The sequence below is a fragment of the Strigops habroptila genome, chromosome 5, assembly GCF_004027225.2.
Source record: "Strigops habroptila isolate Jane chromosome 5, bStrHab1.2.pri, whole genome shotgun sequence".
Classification (NCBI taxonomy): domain Eukaryota; kingdom Metazoa; phylum Chordata; class Aves; order Psittaciformes; family Psittacidae; genus Strigops; species Strigops habroptila.
The window spans coordinates 28,489,953-28,514,803 of record NC_044281.2 but is presented as its reverse complement, the minus strand read 5'-3'; the positions used below and the strand labels follow the sequence as shown (position 1 = coordinate 28,514,803).

At 41.7% G+C, this 24,851-nt stretch overlaps 1 protein-coding gene across 1 annotated transcript in view; it reads left to right on the top strand.

The window, feature by feature from the left end:
• Positions 1 to 10,619: 10,619 nt before the first annotated feature.
• Positions 10,620 to 24,851, top strand: part of ZCCHC24 (zinc finger CCHC-type containing 24) — a 116,541-nt gene continuing 102,309 nt past the window's right edge. The window contains exon 1 of the mRNA XM_030486197.1: positions 10,620 to 11,144. Within this exon, the coding sequence (XP_030342057.1) occupies positions 10,905 to 11,144 (240 nt within the window). The 5' untranslated portion in view covers positions 10,620 to 10,904. The remainder of the gene's footprint in view (positions 11,145 to 24,851) is intronic.

Sequence of the window (24,851 nt, the reverse complement as noted above, 5' to 3'; positions counted from 1 at the left end):
AAGGTGTGTAACTGGAGGAAAAAAACAAACAAATCAAAACAAAAAACCAACCAAAACACCAACAAGAAACCAAAAAAAATAAAACCCACCCAAAAAACCCCACCACCACACAAGAGGGAGAACTGCTATAATCCATCCTAAATGGATGGGAAGAGGAAAGGCAGGAAGTTACCTTCAGTCCCAGGACCAGCATTGCTCCTCTCAACAGCAAGAAGGAAAGCCAGAGGAAGATTCTAGTTCACATTCTGCTCTCAAGTAGGCTCACCTGGAAAACATCTGTGTCAACGTTTCAGTCCAGACCAGGAACATGCTCCTGTCAAATCTTGTGGCTGTTTTCTCTCCATTTTTATTTACATCTCAGAGCATGCAGAGCATGATCTAAACACAAATCTGTGCTAAAACGTGCTCCGACCGCTGAAGGGCATTTGGTCTAGATGACACAACTAGATCTTGCCCTAGGGAGAAAAAGAAACCAAACCAAACCTAAATAACTGAACAAACTACTGAAATGAAGAGAGTGTGGATGCCAAGTCCATTGATCTTCCTTAAATAAATAAAAAATTAAAAATCACTGCTATCAGGCCACCGTACTCACTAATGCAGATATAACCCTACGTGCTATCCACCATTTCAGTTGCACTGTTACTTGCCCAAACAGACTTTCAAAACAATAAGCACCCAAAATGTTACAGGCCAAGAAAGGGAACAAAGAGTTTACTGATAAGGAATTGAATAAGGGAAAGTGGATGATTAGGGAAGCAGGCTGAAAAGAATAAGGCCTTTTTCCCAAACTCTGGGAATTACTACAAGCCAAAAATATAAGTTTAAGAAACCCAGGCAGGATATATGACTCTTTCAATTTCTACTGAGTTGTAACTGACTGGTTTGCAAGCTTTCAATGGAATATGCAGGTACAGAGCCATAATAGTCCGATTAAAAATGCATTATAGATTCCGAGGAGACTAAGCTATATCTCTGGGTAACTCAGTGGAATTTATTAGTCCTTGCAGACTGGCTGCTATTATGATAAAAAACAATTATTCATGTTAAAAGTGTGACTGTCGGTTTAAAAATGTCCCAATGTAACCTAAGCCTCCTTCAGCCTTGAAGGTATCCAGAAAACAGATCTTCAAGGAGTACAGCATGAATTACTTATTTATTGGCCTTCTAGAGCCATTCTTTATGAAAGAATTATAATCACATTACTTTGATAGTGGAAAGAACAAGAGAATCTTTGAAGTGCAGAAACAGTGCAAGATAAAGGTATTTTAAAATAGAGAATTGAACCAAATCTGAACCCAGTTCAAACTGTCCAACTACAAATGAAAATGAAATATTATTTTGGAAGTACTTCTGCAAGTTGCACCTCCAGCTGACACCCTGGGCACAGTTAACCACAACTCAAAGCCAAACCAACATTTTCTGGGGATATTAGTTGTCACTGTCAGTTCTTCTCAAATTTTTTTAAGAGAATCATAATTTTGGCAATATTTACAGCACAGTCATATTTTCAGTTCATCAACAGGAAAGATTTAAAAGAAGTTAAACAAATGATATTATTTTTAATATATTGTACATTCTTTACTAAATATAAGTAATTTTAAATCAAATGAAACTTTCTGGTAGCACTTGGTTTGCCAAGGGATGCCTGATGTTTTTCAGCTGACACACAAAAAAGACAATACAGATAAGTGCGGTTTTTCCTAGCTGCATGAATCCTCTTATCTCACTTCAAGACATCTGGCAAGACAGGAAAACAGATGCAGGATACTGACATCTTCATTCGAGTCACTCATGACCTAGAAAGAATCTGACTGAAAAGCATGATCCTTTCTTGTGCTGTGCCTTAATGTGGATGTTACCATTTGTCATCCTCATTTTGCTATATTTTGATATAAATATAGTCAAAATACACATGCTTACACCAGAGGCAAAATGACAATCACGTGTAACATCACTCCAGTATTGAAGCAGAACATGAAAGTTTTTCTGCAGAAGCTACAGTTGCCCCAAATCCCTCTGGTTCTCACTAACAAGGGACAGCATCCTGCACCCCTACTTTCAGACCAGGAAAAGCCCAGAATATGCATCAGTTTCTTCGGAAGTAACATGTGCTTCACGGAGTCCTAATTCTTAAAACAGTAGATAATAATAACCCATTTCTAACATTTTAAGCTGCTTCTTTTTTGGTGGTTTTTTGGTTGGTTGGTTGGTTTTGGTGTTTGGTTTGGGGTTTTTTTTTTTTTGGTGGGTTTTTTTTTTTGTTTTTTTTTTTTAGGCTTTTTTAAAACTGCCCTTTTTCTGAACCCAAGAAAAGGGAGATGAACACAGACCATTTAACAGCAGCTGGACTCCCGCTCACCACCATATCCTTCATTCAAAATACATTAGTGACTAAGTAAAAACAAGCTATGGATACAGAAAGAAGGTTCGATAATTTCCTATGTACTAGAAGTGGTAGTAAACAAATTGCATATTCCACACATGTAAAATAAATACTAACTGAAACTTCAGCTTTTTTGCTTTTTGGAAAATCTAGCTGCTTTGGGAGACCAAGAAACTCAACATGTTTGATTTTAATTCAGGTTTTTCTGTGTAAATATTGCCAATTAAGATAGAGTATTTTGTATGAGAATTTTCACCAATTCAAAAAGAATTTAACAAAACCAGTTCATTGCTCAAGTACTGTTGTGTTTTTCCCCAGAACTGGGTAAGCTTTTGCTGAATAAACATTCGCTGTAACATTTGTTTATTAAAATCTTTGCTCGGGGATGGTAAAAATATTTTTGGTGAACACAGTACATAACTGTGCCATTAGCAAAGCTGGAATGTGGCAATGACGGGAACACACAGTATCTTTGACATCACCGGTATGGCATTTGTGCTGGTGAGCTAAAGGCACTTTCCTGAAAGATGTTCCACCTGGAGGCATAGAAGGCAACCAGCGCAGAAGGAAGTCATCAGAAAAAGATTTAAACTGTGATATTTTGCATTCAACCTTTATATTTTCCCCATGTAAATACACGCAAGACCTTTTGCTATGTTTTTTGTAAGGGTGAGTATTAGGATTATAGTGAGACGTCCACCCATTTCTTGATATCCTTATTTACCTAGCAATTCTGTTTTGGTATACTTTTAAGGAGTGTTTCTGACAGCATTGATGGGGATGAGTGTTTTTGACTCAGAGATTTACAGTGACAGGGATATTGTGGCAGAAACAGCGAGGTGGACATATGTTAGCTGGAGAATGTGTTTCAGTAGCTACACAGTCACATGCATTCTCTGTAGCTGACGCTGGCCTACAGCCTGGTCTGAAAAAAGTGAAAGAAAACAAGGTGCAATCATTATTAAGGGTGGGGAAATAAACTCCACACTTTTTTTTTCACTAGTTCATCAAAAAATATATCATCTGTACATTGGTTCTTCACATTTCCTAGCAAATACAACATTCCATAAGGTAAGAACACTGGAAAGTTAATTTTGGAGCAATTACATCCTTGCAGACTTCCCAGCTTTCATTTTTACTTTTCATTCAACAAGTTATTAGTGTTAATGATACCCTTGGCTAATGCCATCCTCACAGGACCAGGTGGTACATGTTAACACCTTCAAATTAACAGCTATGTTTAAGATAAAGACACTGGTAGGCTTGTTCAGCCCTTTATACAAGAAGAAACTACTTGCCTCATTAAATGGGAAAGGGTCAGGTCAATGCTTGTAGGCTGGTACCAGTCTTAACTTAGGAGGTTCACAGTAGGAGTGTAGACCAAAAAATAAAGTTTCAGGTTAGCAGGCAAGAAAATTTTCCAGAAGAATGGTATGGCTGAAAATATTCCAGTTTTACATCAAAGAGTGGGGTATATTTTCCCTTAAAGCATGAGTACCTATACCATTCTGATTGATTTATTTACTGTAATCTCCACTATATATTTTTTATTTAGGATTGTACTGAAGAAAAAGAAAACATGTCTTGCTAGAAGTTCACGTTTTGCCTTTGGTTGAATTAAATAGGGCTCACATGAACATGAATTTGATCAGAGACAAGCACCTAACTTTATACCAAGAACTCTGTTTCTACATAGGCTTTGGAATAGCACTTCTTTCCCCCCTGTGAATCTTTCCTTTGGTGAATCTTTTCTTGGCAAGTGATTGAACAATAGTACATAAAGACTGGACTGCAGTGCTTTTACTAACAAGACATATGTGAGAAAGAGTGATGTTTGTCAGCTGTATTAATTGAGGTGAAAAAAACCAGCCTGGCTTAAAAAGGAAGAGGACAGGTTTAAAGTTGTAAAGGGATTTTAGAGCTAACTTCTGTAATATCACTGTAGTTTTTATCTATAATAAATAGATAAATGTACATATATGGAAAGTTTGGGGTTTTTTACTAGAGTAGCTTAGTCCATATTTATGCCTGCACAAATATAGTTGCTTTCATAAAACCATACACTAGAACTGATGTAGTAAATCTGATCCAAAACCTGTACACCACGTACCTGTTATAAAAGCTGATGGCTCTTAGGCCCTTGATAGGATGGTACTAGGTGACAGCTTCCTCCTGGTCCAGAGCTGTAAACAGATCAGTACTTACTGTCACCCCACTGCCTGCATCAGACAATTTAAAACCAGATAATACACAAGACAGGTTCTAGATGATCCTGTAGAATTTCATAGGCATGTGAGGTGTGCTGACCAAGGCAAGAATCAAGCCCTACTGTAAGACAGAGGTCCAAGTTTCAAGACATGAAAATAAAGAACTCCTGTCTTCAGTACCTATAGGTACTCCTGTCTCTCCTTGGAGAGTTTCCAATTCTCATATAAATAATGCATCGACTCAGAGTAACTAGGAAACAAACTTCCCTGCCACAGGGTTACTGCTAATTAAGAGAAATGACTGCTCTAGAATCATCATGGCAATTCAGAATGGATAAGATGCATATAGTTGTGAACAAATGAAATACTCCTTCTGTTACCCAGCCTAATGGAAAGCAGGGCTATAAGAGAAAAAGCAAACCCACAGATAATCCTGGGTAGGTAAAGAAGGCATTAAGAAGAAAATCAGTGAGAGTGCAGTGTTGAAGCAGGTGGTAGTAATATTCTTGGTGACAACTGTGGTGCAAGCAGATTCCCAGACCATTAATAAAATACTGCTACCAGACCTGAGCTGACTTCAGGACAATCAGCAATTTCACAAAATGCAGTCAGAACTCCCATTAATCAAAAGCTAATTGTAGATACAGTCCCAGCTTCCAGTTCCAGTGCAGCCACTCTGTTCACAGGTCCCACCAGTCTCCTCTTCACCTCCTATTAATCACTATAACCTGTGCCATCCACTAATCACCATTTCATTTATCTTTATCTCTGTAATTCTCTTCTGTCTTCTGCAGTTGCTCTAACTCTTACTTTCTCAAAGCCTTGTTCTACTGCAGCAAGGAAACTCAGAGAGTTTATAGTATTGGAAGAAGGAATCTGGTGGAGCTCCCAGTGAAGCATAGAGAAGTGGCAAACAATTAGGGAATGTATCTGGCTCCTGGAGCTTGCTGTACCATGGATTTAATGAGAGGACATGGGCAAAGATACTACACACAGTAAAGCCACACATAAAAAGGCACAAATGAAACACCCCATGCTTTAAAAAAAAAAAAAAAAAAAAAAAATCCAATAAATAGCCATCCTTTCCCTCCTTGGGCAGTTTGAATATTTTTATTGTATGTTTTAACACCAAGGTCTTTAAAGGGCCCCACAGGCAGCACCTACCTTCCTCAGTTTGTAGCCAGTTACAAAGCAATGATGACATTAAGAAACACCCTCAGTAAAGAGTCTCCTACAGCATAAGGTAGGTTGGAGGGATTCCCAGGTGACAGTAACTCTCTGGACCTCCCCACTCGCATGCCATTTCTCTGGCTGGTGAAGCCAGCATCAGTAGTGGTTTCAACACAGACACTGCCAGGTAAGGCAGGTGGGCTGCCCAGTGCCTGCTTCTCCTCTCCCTAACTCCTACTGCCCTGCTCCTCCGCTCTGCCCTCTTCCTTGAACTTCCTCTCCTGGATTCCTGGGACAAGCAAGAGTAAAAGTCTAGGATGAGACAAGTGAAAGGGATGAGATGTTCTGGATAGGGATGATGAACTTCTGGATCAGTACTAGGGACACAGAGCTACTACTGCCTTTTAAAACTGAAATAACAGAACACTTCAGAAGCCTGTACTGCAGCTGAAGAGTCTGCAGGAAGCTTTGCAAAACATTGCAAAAATCAAACCAGTATTTCTCACACAGCTATTCATATCCATGGCATCTTTCATTCAAATACTCAGCAATGTACTGACATCTTAACATAGAGCAAGTGAGGAGGCCCCAAGACCTGAAACCATAAACTGGCCAGGTGCAAAGCCTGTGCGCTCCAACAGCATCTGTTACACAAATCACCCACTTTGTGGTTTGAGACAGCCTTGCAAGAATTGTGCTTCACACACTACCCACAGCAAATCATTACTGCATCTGGTATATATTTACCAAAATTCTATATATGAGCAACCTATAAATTCGTATTCATCCATTTCCAGAACTTTCTGTGTCAAAGCTGTAGGAGGAAGAGTCGCTTAGAGGAAGAAAACAAGAATTTTGACTTTTGTACCTGAGCACTAGGTTGCAGCTAAGCCTTCAGATAGACGCAAAAATACGTGGTGCAACAGACCCAAGCACATACATTTCCTAGACTCGCTTTCAGTAACTTTGGTTTATGCTGTGTTTCATTGCTGGCAGCAGAACTGTTGTATCTACATAGCAAGCACAAGTGGCTGTAGTGTCCGTAACTCAGAAATGCCAAATGCAGATGTACTTTTACAGTTTACAACGCTGTTGAAATGCCTTCTCATACTTTGAAGAGCACTTACACACTGTTTCCACCGCATAGCTAGATTATTTCATAATAAGATAAGAATCTCTGCTGCAGCATATGAAAAACATTCACTTGGAATATTCCAGCTAAACTGAAGCTGAATGGCCCACTGCATTACTTATATCCCAATTACAGAAACCAGAGATTACAGTGGTGGGTTCAAGTTACCTGTTTTCTCTAGTATTATTAGCAGTTTGGGGCATTCATTCTTTTTTCCTTTTGGAGTCCCATCCAATTTAGAATATGGCTAAGATTACAGCACTTCAGACAAAGACACCTTTAGAAGCATGAGAATCCAGGATATTCACTATTAGGTCACATGCATTTTTTAAATATGGAGTTTCATAAAAAAATATTAGAAAAAAATAATCGCATATGTAGTTTAAAGGCTGACATCATCCAAAGGTATGAACACTGAAAGCAGAAACATAACTACATTAGATTAAGAAATAACAAGTCCCGGCCAGAAGTGGAAAATTACATTCTTCGCTCTTACGAAGATGCCTTGGGAAGAGAGCAGCCACAAGAGGCCCAGCTCATTAAGGGGACAGGATGAGTGAGCACTTATAAGTTCATTTTGAACAAATGGTCACCCACTACTTAAGGAATAGGACTGAAGATGTTGGATCCTATCTCTGTATTTGCCTTTGACCTGTTTCAAAGCTTCTATTTTCCAAGTTACTTAAACCATTCAGATTATTTTAAGTTTTATGTTACACGTCCAGTTGTTTGGTTGGTTGTTTTTACTTTGTTAGTGCTATTCATGAATAAAACCAGAAGGATTAGAAAGTAAACTGTTTCAGCACCATAAGGCTGCTGTATTACCCATGCAGTTGACGTCCCAACGTAAGCAGTAGGAACTGTAGACATGTCCTGAAGACATCTTGCAGGCATTGGGCTGTCTCATTGAGCAGGTTTTGTCCAATGAGACATTTTGTCTGGAATATTTCAGAGGATAGTAGATGCAACTGACCCTGACAACTTTTTTCTCTACTACCGTGTATCTGCTAAACAGACCATTTGTGCCAATCTTCACTAATCTATGATTTCTAGAGGTGAAGAAAGAGGGGACTTACAATGAAAAACTAACAAAAATTAAAAAGAAAAAAAAAAAAAAATCACTATTTTGAACATAACTGGACTGTAGCAGATGTGGTAGCAGCATTTTGTTAAGAGCAGCATTAAGTCCAGAAAGGGAGAAGAACTGCCTAGAAACTGTTTTCCAGAAAAAAAAAATACAGCAGAAGACCAGGATGACAACTAAATCTCAAAGTGTCGGTGCTTTTTAGTTATGCTACACACATCAGAGGCATTTGCAACATTTCCCTTTCTTGATATGCTAAATAAAGCATCTATTCAATTCACTTATTCCTCCCTCTGGTTGCTTGAAGCCACCAGGGCTATCAAGGGGGGACTACAGCCAAAACCTTTCAATGTTCAAATGCATGTGGTGGAATGCGTGGTGTCCTTAGCATCATAGGGGGCTGCTGCACCTCCAAATGCAGCTCCTGTAATAAATGCACTCTAATGCTACCTTCCCTTGCCCCGCTGCAACCTGTACTGTGTTGTCTAAAGCAGTCAAACCAAGCACCAACAAGGACAGCTATATTGAGTTTGGAAAAAAAAGTATCAAAACATACCAAGAGCTCTTCATCCAAAACATTGTATCACCTCAGCCACTCTGTATTTTGGCCTCTATTAATATAAGAACCCTGTTATCTTTTCTACTTGTTCAGAACTCCCATTTGCTTCACAGCATGTTACTAAACAGAGAGAACAGTACAGCTGTCCAACAAAAATACAGGTATTTTGTTTTAATTTATCATGTAAAAGAGAGAAGTGATAGAAATAGAAATTGTCTTTAAGGGAGGAATTAGCATGCCTACAAAAAATCCACAACAACAAGTGGCTTCAGCCTAATTCCCCCTCCTAGACTTTCTACCATATCCAGACTTTACTATCACTATCTGCCAGAAAGGCAAGTTCCTCAGATGTGATCTGTATTTCTTATTTTTTTCCCATTTACCAGCAAATCCTGGACAATCCTCCACGCCAACTTATGAAGTCACTAAGCCTTACTCACCTTTTTGCTTCTTTAAAACATTATGCAACTGTTTGAATTTGGGATGCTATTTCACTTCATTCTATTGCTGTTATGATCTATGCTGTGGACAGTTACAGGGCTACAAAGATCCTTCACACTGCTGTCATTTGTTCCTTCTCATGCCAATACACGCATGTGCAGATGCACTCCAAAGGGCCTGTAAACCAAGACAGCTTACAAGTGAGCAAGCTGCACTCATGCTTCAAGGACTCTGTCATTAATAAAATATTAGCACCACTAAAGGAGTGCAGTTTGATTGAACTGTTCCAAATTTTACCTCGCCTTGCAGTTCTGGAAAGTTACAATCTTCGCTTACATTCCTGCAAGCAGATAGCTGTGCTGCCTTAACTACCTGCTCTCAGAAGTAAAATGCATCCATCTTTGGTGTTTGCAGCTGACAATTTAATGTTTTTTTACTGTGCGTACGCTGACCTGCATTTTTTATTGCTTCTAACCATGCCTTTTCAGAACAGTGATTTTCCTTCGATCTTGGCAGAGATGTATGGCTCATCACGGCAAACCTAGACACCAACTTTGATGTTTCAAAGGTCACATTTTTTTCTGTTATCTAAGTAAACAACACATTTTTTTTCCAAGACCATACTGGGAAGACACATTAATTTTTAGCATCCTGTCACTCAGGAAAGAGCATCAGGAGCTTTGCTCGAGTTTTTAAGTTACCTCCTGGCAGTTTCTTTGGTTTTAAAAAGAAAACTGCTAGTTTGATTGCTGCAGTGTTTGTACCAAAGCGAGAAATAGCTGCTTCATCACAGGGAAGGCAGCACGTAAGAGTTTATGAACTGTAATTACCAGCTTACCCACTCAGGCTCCTTCCTAAAAGGAGGATCATTCATCATCCTCTTTTGTGCTACCGACTCCTTACAAGGCCTACTCAGCTTTAACTCCAGAGTACCCTACCGCAGCCAGGCTCCCCAAGAGCCTACGCCAAAGCTACCTAGATGGATTTCAAAGGGAACATCGTGCCGCTTGCCTGCCTTATTTGGGAAACCCTAACTCTGCAAGGCTTGGCACAACCTCAGTGACCGAGTGAGCCTTCATAAACCTGGAGCTCTGACAGACATTTGATGAGAAGGAACCTCAGATTACGACGAGCTCCTAGCACCGGCAAGAAACAGAAAAGGAGCGTTTAAAGAGAGGGCAGGCTGACAAGATACCGAGCGAAACTCGCAGAGTTAAAAACCCCGAAGCGGCCCGGAGAGGAGCTCTCGGGAGGGCTTTGCGCGTGTTTGGCGTAAAAATCGTCAGGAAGGAGGAAAAGGAAGGCCGGGCAGCGAGCGAGCGAGCCGACGCAAACCAGGCGGGCGAGCCGCCAGCGGCCCGGGGACACCCGCCGGCCAGAGGCCTGGGGACCGCCGCCTGCACACACACACCCCCACACGTACACACACATGTGCACACACGCACACGGAGCCGGGCAGGGCGGGGGGCGGCGCCGGGACTCCCGTGCGCCCACGGCCGCTACCCGCCCCCCGCACCCCCGCGGCGGGCGGGAGGCCTATGGGGGCGCGGCGCCGCGGCCGGAGCGCCGGCAGCCCCTCCCCGCCGCTGCCTGCCCGAGTGGGAATAAAGACAGATAGCGGGGCAGGCAGCGGCCGGCCGGGCGGGGAGGGAGGGCGAGCGCAGAAAGTTTCCTGCCGAGCCCGCGGGCGGCAGCAGCGATGCCCGTGCTGCGCGGTGCGCTGGGCGGGCGCCGCCGGCCTTAGGGGGAGCGAGAGCGGCGCGGGGCCCGGCAGCGAGCCCCCGGCCCGGCCCGTCCTCTTCTCTCCTCCGGGCGGCGAGGAGGAAGCACGCCGGGCAGGGACGGGAAAGCGGCGCCGGCCGGAGCGCGGGGAGGAGGAGCGGCACCGCGGGCACAGCCGCCGCCGGCAGAGTCCGGGGGGAAAAATGAGCTTGTTGTCAACCATCGACACTAGCGCCGCGTCCGTCTACCAGCCCGCCCAGCTCCTCAACTGGGTCTATCTCTCGCTGCAAGACACGCACCAGGCCAGCGCCTTCGATGCCTTTAGACCCGAGCCCTCCTCGTCCCAGCACCCTGACCTCGGCTACACCAAGAGCACCCCGGAGCTGGGCTCCTCGCTCAGCTCCAGCTATCTCAACAGCTTCTTCCAGCTCCAGCGGAGCGAGGTGAGTCACCGCCGCCGCCGCCCGGCGCGCAGCCCCCGGCCCGCTGACCCCGGCCCCCCCGGGCCACAACCGCCATGATGCCTCGGCAGCCTCCCCCCGCCTCCCCGGGCCAGGGCCGGGACCGAGCCCGCCGGCGGGATGGGGCAGCCGCGCTCCCGACCGCCCGCGCAGGCTCCTTCCCCAGCCGCTTCCCGCCCCGACCTTTCCGCCCCGCAGGAGCGCGCTCCCGCGCCGCTTGCCCCGGCCCCTCGGCGCTGGCGGAGGCGCCCGTCCCGCTAACGGGCCGGCGGCCGGCCCGGGGCGAGGCGCCGCCGCCGGAGCGGCATTGGCGAAGCTGCTCGCCGCCTCCTCCCGCTGCCCGCGAGCGGCGAGGGGCGCCCGTGTTGACAAGTCTGGTCAATGGTTACACCGCTTTCCCTTGCCAGAGGGACGGGGGGGACGCACAAAAAAAGTGCCACATCCGTCAGAACATACAGAAATCCCGCCCCGCCCCCTTGGTATTTCTCCACAAAATGATACTTTGAAAGCTTGATATAAAGAATATATATAGCTTAAGAGAGATCAGAGGCCGGCACTCTTTGAAGGGAAGAGATATAAACAGGAACGTGACAAAAACAGTGAAAAGAAGTTTTGCGCACGTTTCATAACACAAGACTAAATGAAACCAAAGGGAAGGAAGCTAAAAAACTGGGGTATGCAAAGACAGTTCACTGTGGAACTCCCTGTCACAGGAAGTTGTTGAGGTCAAGCACTTCTGCACTGGAGGTATTTTGCATGTGTGGGGATACTGCGAAGTGGCACCTTGCACACCGTAACTCACAGCCTCTCTGGAAAAGATGCAACAACGTATTTATTCCCTACCATGGGGCTCTTGCTGGAGGCATTCAACGGTGGCTCCACTTGACAAGGGTTAGATGGACTATGCATCCAACCTGCCCTGGCACTTCCCACAGATTGACACTTCAGAGTCCCCTCAGTGCCATTTATGTTGAAGCATACACGTTCCTGCTCTGCCCGCAAAGGTACAGGGTTGTTAATTAAAAACAAATCAAATTCCCCAACTGCTCTGGTGTTATAGCTGTTAACAGTTCAGAGCTGGAGTTATATATACACATTGTTTTTTCCTTAATTAGAAATTCTTTCTTAAGAATTTCACAAAGCACATCCACACTCAGACACTATTTTTGGAAGTATGTAGTTCAAAATCCATTCAGTCTGGTGTACCCAGCCTTATTAAGCACAGCATAACATACCCAGTTTAAAACCACGCAGACTTAACAAGCACATTGATTTTGCGAAAAGACGATCAGGCAGTGTAATTTAAACTTCCAGCTACCTACCTGTTGATTGCAAATTGTAGGTTTTGCCCCTTTCTGCTCGGCTTGTAAGCTTTGTGGTGCCCAGGTAGTGACAAGATGCCAGAAGTTTGGCCTACATGGACTCTCCAGATTGGGACCCTGCTCAGGTCTGTGTTTGTTCAAGTTGGAACATATTGTGCTCACAGCATGTCCTTTTTCTTCTTGGGAGAAAAAGGAAAGAAAAAAGTAAATGGAGGCTGCATTCAGGAAGCGTTTGAAACAGTCTCTTGAGAAACAGTTTTCTTAAATTGTCTTCCCCCCCCTCAGTTAATTTTCTGCTTCTACTACACTCTCTGCAAGTAGGGCTAATCCTTTTGTCACACTCTCTCCCTTTCCATTTGGCTCACATTTCTTTCAATTTTTTTTCCTCCCAAACTTTTCTCCTTTCTGGAGAATCATTTCCTAGGTACACCCCTGTTTCAGCCCCAGCTCTGAGCAGTCAACCCCTTCGCAGCCTCCCCTGGCCCCGCTCCTTTTGGGTCCCAGCAGTTGCCTTAGCTACCTTTCTGTGTGGATTCCTATCATCCATGAGTTGTATGGATACAACTTGATTCTGCCCTTTTTAACCTCATTCCACTTTCCCAAAGCACATGAATGACAACAGCTGAGAATGCCTGCTCTAGAGCAAGCCTAGAGCATTCACCATTCAGGAAATAAAAACTCATTTCATTCTATACAGATATTGTAATATTTTTAAAAGATCAAGCATGTTAGTTTCTTCCAGTTAATTTTCCAGCTTGTCACAACAATAGCATTCACTAGGTGGCCAACAGAGACACTTACTTCTATGTTTCCAGTCTTCACCCGAACTGTGTGTTAGTACAGGGTAACCTGAAAAGAGGGAAAGGGGCACCCATCTCGTATGGCATGGGAATGCATTTGCCCTGCTGGATATACCCTGAGGAAAATAGGGAACCCTTTAGTTGCCCGGGCTAATGCTACCGGCTTATGCAGCAGCTTTCCTTCAAGGGTTTAGAAGGCATTAGAGATACTGTTGCTCAAAAAAAGTTGTGTCAGTATGTTAAATGCTCCATTCTTTCCAAAAACTGGTTTTTGGAAAGGTTTTTAGACTGGTTTTTAGACCAGTTTAGAAAGGTTTTTAGACTGGTTTTCTGGCAGGAGTCACCTACGTTGTTCTGCTTTTGATTCTCGAGATTCTAACATTTGTTTATTTGCAGATGCCATTGGGTATACACTGCATACTTCAACTGCGTAAAATTATTTTGGGGAGCATTAGTACTGTATTCTGCTTTTGCATCAAGTGGGTTTATGCTATCTTTGGAACACCACATAGCTTTCCACGGTTAAACTGTTGACTGTTTTCTACACAGTGCTTGCTTTGGTTGGCATTTTTTTTTCCTCCCAATTTTGTCTTGGGTTGGCTTAGCCTGGAGTTGAGCTGTGACAATGATTGACACATAGCTGCACACAATATTTAGAAAGTGACCTAATGAGGGGCCAAAATAGCAACAGATTGAGAAATGATAGGATCATAGAGTGTAAAGTAGTCATGTGTCCTGTACATTACCTTGCAATTGAAAATTTCTGGAGGAGAACGCTTTGAACAAGAGGCAACACTTGTGAAAAGTTGCTATTATACAGGGTTTGCGAGTCTGCATGGCACTGCCTGTGTATGTGACTTGCATGCTGACCAAAGGAACTGGACAGAAAAAAAATTAAAAGTGCCAGCACCCACAGAGTAGTCTTGCACTTCACCAAGATTTTTGTCCTCCAGACTTTTTCCACGACAATGGACGCCTTCTAAACAAACATGATGAACACAGCTGTTTGGTGCATAAAAGCCCATTGTACCAGGAAAAAAAAAGCAATAATAAAGGTTTAAACAGTAAAGCAACAATGAGTGTTTTGTTCCATATGCCGGACTCATTTTGCAAAACAGACCTGCTTTAAACAAAACTTTACTGCAGCGTTTATTGTCCTAGATATGAAACGAAAGCATGTTAGAACATTAAGATGCATTAAATTGGCTATTGAACTGAACTCCACCCTCATTATAACACCATCCGTCAGAGCCAAATATTTGAGGTTTTGTTGTGGGGCTGGTTACATGGGATTTAGTGTGCTTGAGACAGAGCCAGGTAACTATGGCTTTGTGTCATTGAGTAGTGTAATTGAGAAACCTAGAATAAGGGTATAAGAGACTCATATGGTATGTTTCTATACTCAGAGTAAGCATCCTACCAGATCAATGCTTTCTTCAGTCAAGAAGAGACAGCAACCAGTTACTATAAATTACCATGTTATAATAATCAAACTTGTTTCTTTGAACCCAGAGTGGTAATTCTGGCAGAAGCCAATATTTACACAAGAGAAGGAGCCTGTGTCTTAATAAATTCTTTGCCCATGTGCGATACTCTCTGTGTCTTTCAAGAGAAATCCTTCCATAAACCTCTACGGCAGCCACTTTCAGGATCTAAGGCAGATCTTTTTTAAACACAAATAACTGCATATACTAGATTAGAAAATAATCACTGTTTTCAAGAAGTAGTTCATGTTTCTGACTCAGGAACTTCCAGGTCCAGTCCTTATAGGCAAAAGGGGAGCTAACTGGGAATGAGAGAACATGAGCTAGTTCAGTTCACTATAATAAGGTGCAGGTCACTCAGAAGCGCAAATTTGTAGAATTTAAAAAAAAGAAAAAAATAAACAAAATTAAAAGAGCATGTACTGTGGAAAATAAAGTTCCAACCTCTGAAACAGAAGCAGGTCTGCAGCACTGGGATAGACAGTGCTTATCAGGAAGCTTCCCAGAAAAGAAAAGTTAGTATAACAATGACATTCATATATTAATGACAACAACAAAATCCCATGAGACACTGTCAAGAAGAAAAGTCTACAGAAGCAAGTTGCCATTTCTACAAAAAATACATTTTATATCAAACTTGTTTTCCATCTGTCTTTCATAGAATTAGAGGAATACACACTAGCCTGATACTTGATGGAAAAAGAGCTGATATTTAGCCTAGATTAATTAATTTGAAGGATGATTACGAGGTCAAAAAAAATTCATCATTCTTATAGTATCAGAACAGTACAGGGATTGCCATACAAGATCGGGCCATTGTCCCACTTAATTGTCATATCTCTGAGAACAGCCATGATTAAAAGATTTAAAAGAGAGAACAAAACACCTAGCAAGAGGCTGCTCACCACCAGTACGGTCCTAGGGCAAATACGGCAGAGATGCAGATTAGCAGAAATTGCTGTATGCTCCAAAACATTTCCGATTCCCTTAATTTTGTGGAATATTATTAGTTATTCTAACACGGAGCATATATATGATTCACAGGCTGCTTGATGTGCTCAGCACCACAGTCAGGACTTCTTGCTTCTCACTTGCAGTCTAAACAACCGCAGTATTATCTCCTCTTTTGTAAGAATAGTTATTGACAGAGTAGTGCAATGTACAGGTTGCCTGCAGTACATGAAGTTATCCTTTAATAATAGTGATTATTATTTGATTGATCTCATCTTCATTTTTTCTCACGATTCATATAAGTACTAACATTTCAGTGCCCTCATCCTTCTACAAATTTTACTGGAAAAGGAATTGTTGAGCTGTTGCTGTGTTGGGGGAACTTGTGCTCTCTGCCTCAAGATGGTTGTACATTGCAGATATTTTGTGGATACTTAAAGTGCCAGTCAGCTCATTTCAAACTGCTTTTCAAGAAGCTAAATGTCAGTTCTCTCATTGGTCCTTGTAAGAGATTCCAGGGAGCTGAATCTCTCTTAGTCAGAAGACAACATGCATTTGGGGATCTTGGCGGCATCGGCCTCCTCCATCCTCCCACACAGCCAGCTCTACGGCCCTTTTGAAGATATTGCCTCAGCACACGAAGTGCAGCTTTCAGAGCCCACTCTCTATTCTGGACTCAAACTGCCAGATCCTGTAACAGGTATTTGGGCTAACAACTACTCTATTTCCAATTCTAGTTGGATGTGTGCTTTAAAATGCAAAATTTCAGGTTTTTAAAATCTAGAAGCATTCTTTTTTGCTTCCCATTCTTATTTCTGCATCCATGGCCTTGTACTTTGCTAATTCTGTCTTTGGAAAACACCCTTTTTTGCCAGGGAAGAAAAAAACACCGTAAGTGAACATACTGTAGGAATTGAGAGTCTGAAAATAAGATCTGTATTTTGTATAAGTGAGAAACTCAAGTTATCATACAAATAACACTCTTCTATTTGTATCCTCTTTGTATCTCCTAGGTATGGATTTAGACTTCATTACTCTCTAGGATTGTGGTTGTGGGCTGCATACGGTAGATACCTTTCTTATTCTTGTCACTGAGGCTGAATTACCCAATAGCTATTTGATTGCAGAAGGGAATACACAAGAGCTTGGTTATCTTAGGCAAGTACTCTACATATAGTTATGTTGCTTTTACTCAGGCTTCATTATCTGAGTAAGAATAGCAGAAAGCTCCCAGAAATAAGAAGAGAAGGTATGTTGAAGTTATACTGCAACAGCCAGAGCTTCTTTTATTGCTTCCTTACCTGCCCCACACCTAAGCAAATACCGCTGTAGCTCTGCAGCACACCTGCGTTAGCTCTAGCTTACACTAGTACCCATGGTTTACAGCAACAAAAGTATTACCCACCAGTCTTCTGCAGCTACTTAGTATCATATCAAAAGCTGAACTATGTCTGGAAAGCTGGCAAGAGCTAAAATATTAATTGTTGAACTTAAATCAACTCTTCCAGAAGAGGGATACAGGCTTTCTGCTTTACTATTGGATTCTTTTTGACAAGTAAAAAAAAAAAAAAAAATTTAAAAATAAATCTAGCAACAGAAGAAAGACAATTATATGTATTCTTCCTAATCAGTTGAAAATTATTGCCAACTCTTCTAAATCGCTTGAGACTTTGTATTTATGCAAACTCCTTATTGAAAAGAGCATTAGCATTCACTTTCTGTCTCATGCCTACATCCATGTCTTGAAAAACTTGATGGGCAATACGCAGAATAAACACCCCAAGCCATAATTAGAGGCAAAAGCCTGTAGAATTCGTGTTACAATTTTATCGTATACATACAGATTTCAGTTCCAGTTATGTGTTTACAGTGTCTTCTATCCAAAGTCACCCAAACAAAGGGATGATATAACTGTGTGTTGGGTAATGATTTTTCATCCCTCCATCTCTTTTGCTCTACAGACACAGTTATTCAGAATAGAAAGGGAAGAGCCTTTTCCAGTGAACTGCACAGAATGATCAGACAATCAAGTCTGACTTCATAGAATCACAGAAAGGTTTGGGTTGGAAGTGACCTTAAAAATCATCCAGTTCCAATGCCCCTGCCATGGGCAGGGACACCTTCCACTAGACCAGGTTGCTCAAAGCCCCGTCCAACCTGACCTTCAACACTTCAGGGATGGGGCAGCCACAGCTTCTCCAGGCAACATTCCAGTGCCTCACCACCGTCACAGTAAAGAATTTCTCCCTAATATCTAATCTAAATCTACCCTCTTTCAGTTTTCTGCCTTGTCATATCCCTACATGCCTTTGTAAAAAGTCGCTCTCTAGATTTCTTGTAGGCCCCCTTTAGGTACTGGAAGGTGGCTTTAAGGTGTCCCTGGGGCCTTCTCTTCTCCAAGCTGAACTTCATTTATGAAGTGTATGGAATGAATGGATAACCAAAAGATACACAAAGCTGCTTTTATCCAATCTTGCCCCCCCCCCCCCCTTTTTTTTTATACTGTTGGTTGGTTGGGGGATTTTGTGGAATTGTACAAGAAAGATAGCAAATAACTTTTATCAATGGTCCTGTTACTTTGGTAATAAACAATTAGAAGAAAAGATCACATTATTGACAGTCAGCAGGCAAGGATTAATGCTAAGAAAAGTTTCTAATTCAGAGTTTAAGTGGGCCATTAAGAGGCCTCTGACTCCTGATTTAAGCAATATTTAAATATAAGACCAGAGGATTTTTTTCCATACTATTTTAAGAAGAATGAAAGACAATACACAGTGCAGTTGCAGAAAGGTGCAGGCACAGATACTACAAAGCTAAATCATACAATACTAATAATACGATTTGTGTAGAAACAAAAGCAAACGTGTTCTTATCTAAACTTGATGCATACATATAAATGTATATAAAAGTGATACTGGGTGTCACCTTAAAGGTTCTGAATGGTTTCCTGAAATATAACAGTTACTATTTGTACCTTTCCTCAGTTTCTTTTTGCCAGATCGATTGCCAGCAGCCTGATGCCCATTTTGCCACTCTCCTTAATTGCCTTTTTTCCTCTTTTAGAAAGCCACAAAGAAATGATTAAATTACATGGGAAGAATGTAAGTCTTTGCTTCATAGCAGTTTACTTGGTTCTGTCTGGGTTCCAGAGAAGTTAGAGTGGATCAAAGGAACCAATTAAGTTTTACAAAGCTATTCAAATCTTACAGTAATGCTGACATAATTCAGACAGACAATATATGTGTCACAACTTAGGTCACTTTTTTTTCCTGCAGGTCAGTTTTTATTCTCAGATACATTACAGACAATCTGTGATCTGCTTAAAGTAGAACCTAAAATTATACACAGATTGACTTGAGGAAAGCCGAATAAATGCAGGGTTACAAGGCCTGGGCTTTGTCCATGTCCCTCATTGTCTAGCCAGGCCAGCACAGCTGTTGGGAGTTTTGGTGGTTTTTAAGTTGTAACATGTCACAAACCTAGCCCATTACTTTCTGTCCTATGTTTTGGCGTAAGCAAATACTAACAAGTCCAATACTTTGACTAAGAGGAATTTTAAGGAGCCTCTTGTAGGCCCTTTTTCTTAGCTCTTTCAACTGCTGCTAATAGGAGAGCTGCTGCCTGGTCTTCCAATCCTGTATCTTAGGAAATACATCTTGTATTTCTACAGATTTAGTTTGAAAATAAGCAAATGCCCTCATGGTCCGGGACTTTTGCTCTCATGTCCAAAGCAGAAATACATTCCTGCTGTGTTAAGCAGCCACCCACACCTACTCCCTGCACATGGCAGGATTTGGCATCTCTTTTGAATGAACACAAGTGCAATACCCTAGGAGGATCACAGGAATCTGGAAATCTATATTTACATGTCACCCAGCTAATTGCCAACCAAGCAAACATTTTAATGGGATCAGCTTACTCCCATAGGTTTTTTTCTTGCCAACATGGAGGTTCCAGGTTTCTAAACTTTGTTTCGATTGAAACAGGGGAGTTGGGGCCTATATTTCTTCACAGTAAGCCAGCCTGCTAGGCAACTCTTTGTGTGGTGTGTGTTAGGGCTGTGGATACCTGTGGTTGAACAGAAAGCAAAGGAACTATTGTACCGTCATTGCGTCCTGAAAATGGGGGTTTAGTAAGAGCTCTTAAGAGCGTTCAAGCATCAGTGGTCTTTGAAATAGAGGTGTTCTTATAAATATCTTTCTCCAACATACATTGCAACTGAAATTAATAGAATAATAGATTCATTCCTCTGACAGACCCAACCTGGAAAAAAATCCTCAAGTCTACTTGGAAACCAGATTATTTGATTGTTATAACTTATCTGAAGCAGACTGTGTTTAGTTTTAGGTTTACTTCCTCAGATCACACTTCAAGCTGTACTGTATCACAACTGATTAAAAGAGTGGCTTTAAACATAGATAAAAGCATGTAAAAGCTGGAGTCACAAAATGAAATTCCAGCCTGTCATTTAGTACATGGAAATAATTTATTTTCCTCACTATATTCAATTTAATAGAAGTTTTTGTCTTCCCATGAGTGCAGGAACTGAGGCCCTAAGTGAATTGCTAGGGGCCCATTCTGGGCAGATGATGTATTGTTTCTACCTCTGACAGCGACCTTAGCTTTGCCTCTTTTAAACCTTGGCAGCCATCGCAGAGGTTTCTGTGCCAAGAAGGCATTACTGAATGTAAATGATATAAACAAAACTGTCTCAGACTTAAAGTTCTATTTAACCCAAAATGGACATTTCTTAGCAAAACCTTTCATCATGCAAGAGCTGCACAGGAGGTAAATGCTTTCCTAAGCGTGTCTTGAACAGGCACATATCTATTTCCGGGTGTTATTTTTCTTACGTTTGGAGTGTCAAAAGACCCACCAAATGAGAGGAAACCCGACTCTTGTTTTTCAAACTGCAGGTCAGATTGAGACAAGATTTCCTGCAGGAAACAGAGATGTTAACAGAAAGTGCAGGGGTCAAAACATGTCCATCCGTTTCTCCCCTCACTTTATGCTACACAACCTTCATAACCTCCTCCTCATCCAAGAGCCCTTTCTCAACAAAATAGGCTTGTTTTTTACACTGTGAGGAGGCAGTGGTTCGAGGTATCTGGCAGAGGCCCTCCCCGCAGCCCTCTCTCGCAAAGGTCAGGGAGGTTGAGAGTCCGCAACCTGGGGGAGACTCAGCTGCAGGCAGTCGAGGGACAGGCCGAGAAATGAAAGCTCCTGTGGGGATGTGTTAAAGTAATTTGCAACATGAATGGTCTCCGTTGTCCCTAATATAGAGCTCGTGTGTTAGAGCTTCTCTTTAACATAAGTGGGCAGTTGTTCAGTGTTCAGCAGATGAAAAGGATCCCTGCAGAGCTTGGTGCGAGATTTAGAAAGCTCCTCCAAGGCTGTGTACCTCTGACCAGAGGAAATCTCTATCCAATCCTTTCCACCTTTCCACATCTGCCATTAAAGGCTTTTTTGCGAGGTCACCATACATTGTGTAAAGCAAGTGTCCTCACTGAGATCTACAGCAAATCTTTCCTTGAGGCTGGAATAAGGAGGGTCACAGTACTAAGAGAGAGCCAAGAGGCCTACCTGAGCTGCAGCAAGCCTGAAGATGGTGACTGATCAACTTATTAACTGTCAGTGTTTTGTTACTTCTATACCACTGTATAGCAGATGAGGGGGGCAGCATTCTGATTTTTTTTTTCCATGAATATCTAAAGACTTGTTTTTATGATCTAAATATCTAAAGACTTATTTTTCATGAATATCTAAAGAAACTCATTAAAAGCTTTGGATCAAAATGTTAGAGATAGTGGATTTAAAGCAAGGCGAGATGGTGGCGTACACTGCTCTTCAAACTTGCCATGAATTGAAGGTACGCCAGTGATGCACAGAGGAGTGTGTTGCACCCACTTGCTGTCCTGCGGAGTCTCAGCAGTAATGAGCAATTACAACCTGAGAAGCCACAACCAGGTGAGCTGTCAGATCTGGAATGACTAGATTAGATAGATCCGCTGGATCAAAGATTCATCACCCTGCCATTGACCTGCCTCACAACTACTGGCAAGTCATGACGCATTTGTATTTGTCTCCTTAAGACATTATTTCTGCAAAAAGAAAGTCCTAGTGCCATCTATCTGAAAATATTTAGAAGTAGGCACTAGTGTTAGCAGTTTGATATAAACACGTATTTATCTAAAAACTCCTATAGAAGGATGAATTAAGGTTTACTTGGCTAGTCTAACTAGCCAGAAATGTATTAATTAAGGTTTACTTGGGTAGTCGACATTTATCTGTGTTTTAGATGAGGAACTTGAGTAATTCAGATTTTACTAAAGTCAACCCAAAGACCATTTTTTTTGACAGCTAACTTAAGCATTGACTTCAGAAGGAAATAGAAACCCAAGTATTTTTTTCCTCCTGCAGGCAAACATTTTCTTCACTGAGTGATGAGCTTTGCTTGAAGTTGTCCAATGCTAAAATGTTACTGAGTAAACTCTTAAACTGTTTTCTGTAAAAGTATTTATAGTTTAGCAGAGGAGCTAAAGCAGATGTAAGCCATACAGGAGCAGTTTTTGAGGATTTCCAATTCAGCCTTGGTAATTAAACTTCTCCATTTCTTCTGGCTCAAATTAATAACAGCTAAATTTATGACAGTATTTTCATTTAATCCCTCTGTTTTCAGAAGGCTTTGGGGTTGGCCATAATCAGTGATTTTGCATTTGACTGCTTATAAAGAGCTGAAGCACAGAAAAAAATCACAGATTTGAGTGCTTTTCTTCTCATATGATCATCTTCAGGTGCAACTGTTACATTTTCACACATACTGCATGGCCCCACAGATAAATACCATGTCGGAAGCGAGCCTTGGGGCACTAGCAGAGAAGACAGATGTAGGCCCTCAAGTTAAGTTTTATATATTAGCACATACAAGCCACTGAATTTCTGTTTGGGTAGTTTCAGATTTCTCTCTCCTCCAACATGGAAATAGCAACTGAGTGAGCGTAATGACTTGTCTATCCTAGAGTTTTATTCATGACACAGCACAGGGATGTACTCAGTTCTTATCTTCATGAAAATCCAAGCTGATAACTTAAGCACCTTTTGACATTTCAGTGCAGGGCTAATAATTAGCATGGCTAGTCTGGTTACCATCATACACACTTCACAGACTGGAGAATGTTTATAATTTACAGTACATGAAAACCTTACTTTTCCCACACTGATGATAGGGCAACCCAATTTCTTCTTCCAACAAACTTCAAACAGCCATGGCGCATGATGACTTAAACTCAACTCTAGAAGTTAAGACTGCTTTATTTTTGTTTGCTTTATTAGGTTGGCAACATACTAAAGCAAAAATAAGTCATCAAAAGTTCTTTACTCATCGCGTTTCAATTACAGACTATTTCATGTAGTGGAAGAATTGATGACTGGACTATCTTATAGGAATATTGAAATGTTACAGAACCTCATTTCAGTATGTGCAATTAAAACAAACAGAGAGAGAACCACTACCAGAAGTCATACTACCTTGCAGACCACCAAACAAATGTGGTGTGAAAAGAAGCTGAAGAGATAAATTCTGATTCAGCGTTTCCTTATCCACCTCTTGGCAATCAGTCCCAAAAGCCATCTTTGAAAGGCAGCCACATGCAGCCTATCAACCATATCAACCAGCATAGGTCATTCTAGCTTCAGGTAACTGGTGTTGATACTTGAAAAGTAAGACTTACCACCTATTTGTTCAAATGTTTCATTGCATATTCCTAGCAGTACCATTGTCTTTATTTTGAACATTAGCCATTGCTAAAAAAGAAGCTGAAGAGATAAATTCTGATTCAGCGTTTCCTTATCCACCTCTTGGCAATCAGTCCCAAAAGCCATCTTTGAAAGGCAGGCACTAGGCAAGAGAATCAAGAGTATTTGCCAGATCATTCCCTTAAGTAGGAATTTCTTAGAGGTGAGCAAGTTGCTGGAACTCTTGAGTCACTCACATGTGTTACCCAACTAGAAATCAGAGTAACTAAGCTATAGAAGACAATAGTTGCCTCTTTCACAAAGGACCACACTGCAACCTGACAGATTATGTGTCCTTTAACTGGAAACACTTAGCAAACAAGTAACAAAGGAAGCCATGCTTCTCAACACCACCAGCAGATACAGTTTATAGATCTAGTAAGCAGAGAGGTTACCTTCAGAAATTACAATACCAGATTTTCAGTTTAGTTCACATTCAGCTAAGTCAACGAGTTTCATAGGAATGACAAACAAATGCAAACAAACTTACATCATCAGCTCGAACTTCCCAGCAAGCCAGTTTCTAAGTTTTACCACCAGGCCTCTCATCCTCCCCCCCATACAGAAAGATAAGGAAATCCTGAATTCATTGCAGCTGGCCTGATGAGCCTTGTAATTAGGACATGCAGTGTGGTCTTTCAGCTTCAGGAGAGCACTAACCCTTTCACTGCCAAATCCTTTCCATCCTGTTACAGCTCAAAATGAGACTCCATTTGAGAGATATTATTTGTTGTCTGCTTTTTAAAGATATAGGTTGGCTTTGCTAGTGGCACACTGTGAACATAGAGTAGTCATTGCTTTTGGTGGAATTCATCAGAGGAGCAAGTCTCCCTGCAACCTCCCAGATGCGTACCAATACACTTGAGACCAGAATGATTTAGAATGCATTTCCCTCTTCCTCTTTGTTTTCCTTTCTACTGTGTCTGCCTGAGACCATCAAAAACCTCCCTGTCACTCTGATCATCCACTGGACATCCCCTTTGAGTGTGAAGCTAATTCCAAGGTTTTGTTCAAAACCCTTCTTAAAAATCCCCTTGCAGCACTGCAAACACTTAGAAAGGGCTGAATTGCTGATTTGCTCAGTTAAGTTCCCCAGACATAAAAAAACACAACCTATTTTATGTATCTCAGCAATATTCATTCACCCCTTATCTTCTACAAAGACAAAATGGACTAAATCACCATCTGCTTTCATCACATTCATTACACATTCCTGAGCTTTCACTATTTGATTCCAGGGACAGGGATGAACTTTCCCACCACCACCCCCCTTATTACATAACTTGGCTTTCTGGAATGTTTTTTTTCCTCATCTCTGTCTGAAGAACCGGAGATTTC